The sequence below is a fragment of the Dama dama genome, chromosome 29, assembly GCF_033118175.1.
Source record: "Dama dama isolate Ldn47 chromosome 29, ASM3311817v1, whole genome shotgun sequence".
NCBI lineage: Eukaryota > Metazoa > Chordata > Mammalia > Artiodactyla > Cervidae > Dama > Dama dama.
The window spans coordinates 65,850,889-65,860,027 of NC_083709.1; the positions used below are offsets into that span (position 1 = coordinate 65,850,889).

Consider the following 9,139-nt stretch of genomic DNA (forward strand, 5'->3'; position numbering starts at 1 on the left):
CCTGATGCGAAGAGCTGACTCATTGGAAAAGACGCTGATGCTGGGAGGGATTGGGGGCAGGAGGAGAAGGGGTCGACAGAGGATGAGATGGTTGGATGGCATCACCAACTCGATGGGCATGAGTTTGAGTAAACTCCGGGAGTTGGTGATGGACAGGGAGGCCTGGCATGCTGCACTCCACGGGATCACAAAGAGCTGGACACAACTGAGCAACTGAACTGGAATTGAATAGAGTGCTTTCCCAAGCTTCATTGCATGTATCTCACTGCCTCCTGCCTAACAAACATATCCTTGTCACAAGAATCTCAAATGCAAACGTCTAAAATGGAACACATTGCCCTGTCATCCTAAATTGGTCTCCAGGTTTGTGTTACTTATCTCAGTAAAATGGCCCAAACATATACACCCAGTCCCCCCAAGTCAGAAACTCTGGAGTCATTCTCAACTCCTGTCAGGGAAATTAAATGAATAGTCTTGTTTAGGCTTCAGAGAAAAAGCAGAGCAAGCCTCTGACCTTGCTTCTAACCTGCCTGGACCCTGCCCTGACTGTGAGTGACTGTGAGTGAGTACCTGCTGTGAGTGCAAGCCTTGTAGCACCATAGATAAGATGAGGGAGGCATCTTGAGATTGATGAGACCCTGGAGAGGGCCTGGCCAACCAAGCCCCAGGCTCAACTACATTCCAAGTTTTACACAACAAAACAAACAGCATTAATATGAAACCAGAACTGCAATTTGGTCACAGATTGTCCTGGGATTATAAGCGGGAATTGCAATCTTTGAAGTCTCACCCACTCAGTGGAAGTGCTGCCTGGGACACTTTCCCAACTGGGACTCCAGATGTACTGTGACATGGGCGTTCCCAATGCTGATTAAGTCTGGATGATGGTCAAAACCCAATTTGGTGATGTATTCTCTGCTCTAAATAATTTCTCTTTCCTTTTAACGTTAGTATGTTGAAAGTAAGCTAGATAATTCCCTAATAAATATCTGTATTATTTATTTGTATATAACAAGTGATTTATTTTGTTAACAAATCCTTTGAACCTGAGATGAAAGTAAAAACTTTCAGCAAAACAACTCCTCACTCCATTCCATCCCACTGGTAACCAAGTCTAATCAGTTATAACTTTGGAATTCTACTTGACTATTATTCTCCACTCCCACCATCACTGCCTTGGTTCAAGCCTCATGTTTTGCCCAAACTAAAGCAAAGTTTCCCTAGCCAATCTCTTGCTCTCAATCTCTGCCCTCACTATAGCCAGAATATTCTTTCCATGACACAAACTTGATCCTGCCTCTTCCCTGCTCAAAACTTCTCAGTTATTTCCCATCACCTTCAGGATAAAGTTCCAACTTCTTAGTCTGGTATTCAGGGCCCTTTGTGATCTCGTCTATCCTACTGCCTCCCTTAAGTTGCTCAGTCATGTCCGACTCTTTGTGACTCCATGGACTACAGCCTACCAGGCTCTTCCATCCATGGGATTTTCCAGGCAAGAGTACTGGAGAGGGTTGCCATTGCCTTCTCCGATGCGTTCTCAGCCCCACCACTTTTACACAGGCTATTCCCACTGCTTGGATTGTCCTCTTGCTTCCTACCGTCTCATTTTCTTGACTCTTCAAGCACTGATCTCTTCTGGGAGGCACCCTCTGATAAGCCATCCCCTTCCCCAAGCTGGTTAGATGTCCTCCACCCCCTTAGTACCCTGTGCATATCTCTATTTAACTTCTACTATTTGACTATTTCCCTCACTGAAATGGGAACTACTTTAGCACAGAGACCCTATCATTTGCCTCCTCAAGACTGAGCATAATACCTGATCCACAGGAAGCACTTAATAAATATATGTGGATTGAGTGAATGTAGGCCAAATCATGGTACCAGTGGAGAGCGCTTTCTTGCCCAAGATCACACAGACAAACAGTGATAGAGCTAGAAAATCCGTCTCCTAAACTTCAACTCACCGTCTTTCTACCAGACTAAGCTGGCAGCTGATGGGATAGGGTGAGAAGAGAGGCTCTGAATTGTATTGCAAAGGCAGATATTGAAGTTTGATCCAAAAAAGAGGAGTTGAAATGGGACAGAGTGGTGGTTTTAGGAGAAAGAGGAACAACAAAAAAAAAAAGATCAAGCACATTTGATTTACTGTCATCCTTAACATGAATGCTTGCAAAAAAGATCTCAGGCAACCTAAAGACATGAGATATAAAAGAGGAAACAGACTCCACCTATTAAAGATGGGATGAGGCTTATATTAATAATTAGTAACTTTAAAAGTGACGAAAAGGACTTCTCTGGTTGTCCAGTAGTTAAGAATCTACTTGCCAATGTAGGGGACACAGCTTTGATCCCTGGTCTGGGAAAATTCCACATGCTGCAGGGCAACTAAGCCCGTGTGCCACAGCTACTGATGCCCGTGCACCCTAAAGCCTGTGCTCCACAACAAGAAAAGCCACGGCAATGAGAAGCCCACTCACCGCACTAGAGAAGGCCTGCGCACAGCCAAAAATAAATAAATAAAATTTTTTAAAAATAAAAGTGAAGGAAGAAATTTTCACATATTGAGGTATGGGGAAGTCATTCTGGCTTATAAATGATTTGACTTGAACTTTATACTAGCTACAAGCCTGTCTTGTAGTCTATCAAACACACATTGTACATCTGATTTAACCATTGAAGAAAAGGGTGCATTGTCCAGAAGTAAAGAATATCTGTTTTGAAGTTAGAGATAAATGCCTTCCTTCGTGGGAGGCCAATGGCCAGTACTTCTTTGACGATAAGGCTCCCTTCCCAGGTACCAAGGCCATACTGACTTGCTGTGTACCAGCTAATCTTTTTTGAAACATGGAAGAAATGTACCCCTGTTATGTTTGATGTCCTTTATTCTGAAAAAATGTAAAGCTGTGCTGGAAACCAGGTTTCTTGAGAGTAGTTCCTCAGAGCTATGAGAGGCTGTCTCCTGGGTTACAGTCTTCAGCTTGACTCAAATTCTCTATTCTAATCTTACTTTAGGTTGGTTATTGATCATTTATGGCAACAAAAGAAAATTTTAACACAGCATATACTGTGTACTACTCTAAGCATATAGATGTTTTCATTTAACCTTCAAAACAACTCTATGTGCTAAGTAATAATATTATCCCCATTTTACAGGTCAGAGAATTGAGGCACTGAAAGAGTGAGTCTTTTGAGACTTCACAGGCAAGAAGCGGCAGAGCTAGGATTTGAATAAGGCAGCTTGATGCTAGAATCCATGTCCTCAACCTCAATGCCTGAAGGTAATTCTCATCTTAGGAATCAAGACAAAAGGGGACCACTCAGGTTTCACTGAATGAAGTATGAGTTGTCTGGTAGGGGCAATTTTTTGGCCCTAAATTCAGACAGACTGCTGTTAGGTATGTGGGGGGATGGGAGTTCTTTGTTCTGTGATGCAGTGATGACCTCAGGGTAAACTGCCACTAGGCTGAGGAAAATGGAATGGCTGCCAGAGGACCTGCGTGGCTCTGAGGGGGTCGTGGGGCTTCTCTGGAACCAGCTGACCTATGCCCTAGCCTGCCGACACTGTGGCAGCAGCTGCCTCCAGAGTCCAGGAAACCTGCTAACACTGTTTTTGTTCATGGTTTGGCAGATCCAGAGGTGGTGGCAGCTTGGGAGATGGCGGCAGCTTCAGCCCTGGTACGCTGGGGACAAGATGAAAGTCAAGGTGAGTGGCCCAGCAGTGCAGCCGGGTTCAACGATTCACCACATGTGAGTTCAGGGGAGGAGTCATTGACATCAGTGTGGGCCCAAAGAGGTGACCACATAAGCCTTAAGGCTGAGGTCGGGTGAGTTTTACCATTAACACGACATTTGAAGCCGGGTAAATGCGCACTGACCCTAGATGTTGAGTTATGTAAGGGAATGCTGGTCTCCAAATGTGGCTGGGTAATGGCCATTAACACCAGATGGGTAAGGGACTTTTGTCCCCAGACGAGGGCCCCAGTGAGTGACTGTCCACTCTGGGTGCAGACCAGAGACTGAGGGCTTCGTGATACTCTCTGTGTCTCCGGAAAGGGTTCACGCCTGACTGTATCTTCCTCCCCTCCCCAGGGCCTACCACTTCTGTACCGTGTGGCTTTCCTTGATCGCCTGTGGAAGCAGAAGTCAGAGGAGGAAGAGGAGGCATTTCTGGATCCACTGAAGACATGTTCTCTTCCTAAAGGAGCTCCTATTGGAGAGCAAGTCACTACAGCCCCATCCCAGCCATCCTGTAATTCTGAAGGCCTCCACAAGGCCACAGGTACACTAGAGCAAGGACTCACACAGACCCCAAACCCTCCCAGATCCTTCCCCACCTTTCAGATCTTGACCAACCTGCCTGTGAGGCACACGACAGCATCAGGGAGCCGCCCACAGGAGAGAAAAAGCCAGTTCTTCTGGGGTCTGCCCTCTCTGCACAGTGAGTCCTTGGAGGCCATCTTCCTGAGCACAGGTGGCCTCTCTCCCTTGAAGCTATCTGTTAGTCCCTCTGTCGTCTTTAACAAGCTTGCCTTCCTGCCTAGATCCCCAGTATTGCTGCTTCCCCAGTATTGCTTCCCAACCCCGCTTACCACCCAGGAAGCCCATACTACAGAGGATCTGGAAAGGATGGCCTCTGATCCTGAGCAACTTCCCTCTCCATCTTCCCCTCCTGTCCCATCACTTCCCCTTCATCTTAACCCCTTTCCCATGGACCATACAAGAGTCCTATCTGGCACTGAGGCAAATACACAGTGGCTTACACGGCAGAGGGAGATCCCTTGGGTCTCTGGGGATCAAGTTCTGCATCAACAGTCTAACTTTCAAAGAACCAGACCCTCCAAGCTCTTCTATTCATCTGAGGTCTGGTGGAAGGTACCACGGAATCCTAGCCTCCAACACTTTCCAGACTCACTCTCTGCCTCCCTAGCAGAGAATCCCTCTAGTCTTCTGGGAGCCCTAACTAGGTCTGAGGCCCCATGGCAGACCACGGGGCAAAAGGAGGACCCCAAAATCCCTGAGCCAGCAATGCCAGCTACCAGCCTAACCCAAGGTTTTCTGCCAGAATGCCAGGGAGTCAGCCCTCTTGGAGGCCCTTCTGGATCTGAGGCCCTCTGGGAAACCATGAGGCAAAGAGAGAAGCCTCAGATCCCTGAGCCTGCAATCTTGGTCCCTTGCCAATATGTAGTCCCCTTGATAGAGCCTCAAGGAACTAGCATCCTGGGAGTTCCACCTGCAGATGAGACTCAATGGGGAACCACAGGACCTAAAGAGAGTGCTCAAGCCTTTCAGCCTCCAATGCCAGGCCCCTGCCAGCCCCCAGACTCGCTGTCAGAAGCCCAGGAAGTCAGTCCTGAAGGAGGACCTTCTGCAACCAAGGATTTCTGGGGATCCTCAGGACACAGAGCGAGCCCTATGGCCTCTGGGTCTCCAATGTCAGCCCTCTGCCCTCCCCCACACCCCCTGCCAGAACTCCTGGGAGGCAGACTCCTGGGAGAGTCATCTGGATATGAGCCCCAGTGGAGATACAAAGAAAATTCAACAAAACCTCGGGCCTCTGAGCCTCCAGCCTTTGACCTCGACCCAGGACTCCATGGAACAAGATCTGCTTGTGTTCCATCAGAATCTGAGACTCCGAGGAAGGGCATGGAGAGTAAAGAAAATCTTTGGGTCTCCACAGAACCAGTTTCACCTCCCAGCTTCCCCTCAGCTTCTCTGGAGTCCGTAGGCACAGGTGTGCAGGCAGTCTTGTCTGACTCCAATGCCTTGAGGGGGGCCATGAGGCAGAGAGACAACCTCTGGACTTCAGAGTCCCCAGCCCCTGGCCACAGCCTATCTGTAGCTCCTGTTCTAGAACACCACAGAATCAGTCCTATGGGAGGCCTCGCTGGGTCAGAAACTGCATGGAAGGACACCAATCACTCCAGGAATTCCTGGGCTTCTGAATCCCCATCTCTGGCCTTCAGCACACCCCCAGTTCTTGTACTGGATTCCCTCAGAGCTAGCCCTATGGGGGTCCTGTTTGAATCTGAAGCTAGATGTGGGGATCTTGGAGGGAGAAAGGACTCCCGGATCTCGGAGCTCCCAGGCAGCAGCTTACCCCAAGACCCACATGGAACCAACTCCCTGGGAATCCAGCCTGACTCTGAGCCTATTCACAGGGACGTGGAGCAGAAAGAAATCTGCTGGGTTCCTGCGTCCCCAGTGTGGGGCCCCAGCCCACTCCCAAACTCTCACACGAGTGAGCCTATTGGAGACAAACGTGACGATAAGCCTGGGGGGGAAACAGTGAAACATACAGAGAACTGCAGGACCACTGAACTCCCAGCCTTAACTCCCAGGTTCTCTGCTCTTCTACCAGATCCACACATTGACCTTGAGTTTGTGAGGAGGAATATGCAACACCTCAGAGGGAACCCCCGGGACCCCAATCCTCCAGCAGTGGATCCCCTACAGCCAATACCCTGGCCTCCCGCCCAAGCTCAAGCTCTGAAGATTGAGTCCAACCAACCTGGCCTACCCAAGGGAGGGCTGTTAACAGGGGCTAACGCAGAGACTCCATCTTCCCAGGGTGAGGCTATCCCAAAGGTGCCCACCTACCCCGGGATCCAGGCCTGGCGCTGGAGTAAGGAGTTGGAACTCAGGCTGGACAAACTACAGCAGATCCCTGCTTCCAGATCTGCAAGTCAGCCATTCAGCAGATCCTTTACCCTGAGCTCCGCAACTCAAGCCACCCGGAAACTCTCTTCTTGCCCACCACAGCAGACTCATCCCCCAAGTCCTTGGCCCCACTCTTCAAGCTGTCATACCCCCAAAGCTCAGAGCACAGTAACTCAGCCTGTCCAGGTCCCCTACTGTTATCACCCCCCCTTCTCTTTCCAACCTCAGATACAAAAGTCTGGCAGGCCAGAACAAGGGCCTCAGAAAGAGCAAAGAAAGCAAGCAAAGACGGTGTACCAGATCTCACCCCAAGAGTCATGTGTTCACGTGGAGTCTGGTGAGAACTGCCGGGGCCAGGAAGAGCCCGCGAACCCTGCGGCTGCAGCCTCAGGCAAGAGACAAGACCAAGCTTCAGCTCTGTCTTCAGCCAAAAAGCGAGCCAGCCCCAGGAACCCCCAAGAGGGAGACCATGGAGAAGCAGATGCAAGCTTGGGGTCATCCACAGTTACAGGGGAAAGCCACCCAGCTCAGGCCAGATTAGCAGAGAACCCTGTCAGCAGACGTTCACGAAGATCTCAGCACAGCGACCAGTGCTCTCCACGCACTGCTTCCTCCCCCCAGCCTCACTCCAAGTATGTAAGTTCCCAAGGTCAGAGAGGGGCAAGGCTGGGAACTCCTGACATTCTGGCCCCTAGGCACTGTAAGCCCTGCCCTTGGGCACGGAAGCATCTTTCCTCCTCACCCCCCGCTCCCCTTACCAGCAGTCTTCAATGGATATTAGCCAAGTTTCTGGGTACCCATGAACCCATGCCCACCAAATCCATCAGGAGAGGAAAGCCTGGTAGCACTGGCATCCAATACAAGTATCCCAAGAAATGAAGTCAAACCAGTTGGGGGGTGGGGAGACAAAGGAAATCCTAATAAACTAGCTGAACTAGAAAAATCCCACTCAGGTCTTTTTTTGGTCTGGGGTACTGGGAATGTCAATTCCCTATGCTGCTGCAGCTGTTACATCCCCAGGATCAGGGTCCCACAAGCTTGGGATTCTATGGGTTTAACTTTCTTTTCTAGCTATTCACATGATCAACCTGGAGTCCTCTACAGGGTGAGGTTGTTAGGGCCAGGAAAGCACAGACCAGTGCTGCCCCTAAGAAAACCTCTGCAGGAAGTCAATAGAAGGAAAATACACCCCTTCACAGGAGCACAACTGATCTGAGGATAGATAGCTGTTACTGGTCCTGGGCATGATCTCCTTCTTTACTTGATCCACAAATCTATCTAGCCAGTTCCTGTCAGCCCTCTGCTCTTTTTCTCAGGTTTAGCTCATGCATCCCAAGGTCACAAAAGTTTAGTCCCTTTTCCTATGTTAAGTGGTCATCTGGATTTCTATCATATCGTATACTTGTTTTTTTATTGCAGTTTATAATAGTTATTACTTTTCTACTGCTGCCATAACAAATTACCACAAAACAACACAAAGTTTGTTAAGTCTGACATATGTCTCACAGGGCTAAAATCAAGAGGTTGGTGGGGCCATATTTCTTTCTGTGGGCACTGGGCAGGGTTCATTCCTTGTCTTTCCAGCTTCTAGAGGCTCCGTCATTCCTCAGCTATTGGCCTTCTCCTCCATCTTCAAAACTAGCAAAAGAAAGTTAACTTCTCATGTCACTTTTTCTTCCCTGTAACACTTTTAAGGGTACTTTTAATTAAATTGGGCCCATCTTGATAATCCAAGATACTCTTCCTATCTTAGAGTCAGTTGCTTAGCAACCTTAATTTCATCTGCAACTTTCTCTTTGGCCATATAGCATAACATGCATAGGTGCCAAGGATTAGGATGCGGACATTGGGGGGTGGGGAGCAGGCAGGGTCCGGAATGGCATTATCCTGCCTATCACAGATATTAATTCAACCTGTTACATTTGCTGCAAACATTTTCTCCCAATTTATGTAGTTTATTTTCTAATTTTAAGGTGATTTTTACCATGCCAGAGTTTAAATCTATCAACATTTTTCTTTACGGCTTCTAAAACACTTTATTCTAGCACTTTCATGGACGTATACTTGTTTACTTATTTACTTATGACTGTGCCTCGCAGCTTGTGTAATTTAGTTCCCCAACCAGAGATCAAACCTGTGCCCTCCTCAGGGAAAGGGTGCAGTCCTAACTACTGAACCACCAAGGAATTCCCACAGATGTACATTTAGACTATTAATCTAACTTTTGATTAGGGTATCTGATTCCCCCATCCCTGCAAAAAGATGTCTAATTTTATCAACGGCATTAAAAAAACATCTTCAACCCATTCCCTTAGGTGCTATACTTCAAAACATGGGTCATTTATAAACCATCTCTAGGCTTCAGATCTGCATATCTAACCACATATTCAACTTGTCCAAAACCTCTTTTTCCCTTTAATCTTTTCTTTCAATGTGTGTATTCCTATTGAAGGGGTGTACCACGTCTACCCCAATACAAAGC

At 48.1% G+C, this 9,139-nt stretch overlaps 1 protein-coding gene across 1 annotated transcript; it reads left to right on the forward strand.

Annotated features, from left to right (window-relative positions):
- The first annotated feature begins 3,472 nt into the window (after positions 1-3,472).
- SPATA31G1 (SPATA31 subfamily G member 1) lies at positions 3,473-7,536 on the forward strand. The gene is made up of 3 exons (XM_061132534.1): positions 3,473-3,703; positions 4,090-4,753; positions 5,201-7,536. Exons 1-3 carry the CDS (start codon positions 3,473-3,475, stop codon positions 7,534-7,536), a joined length of 3,231 nt encoding a protein of 1,076 aa, XP_060988517.1.
- The last annotated feature ends 1,603 nt before the right edge of the window (positions 7,537-9,139 follow it).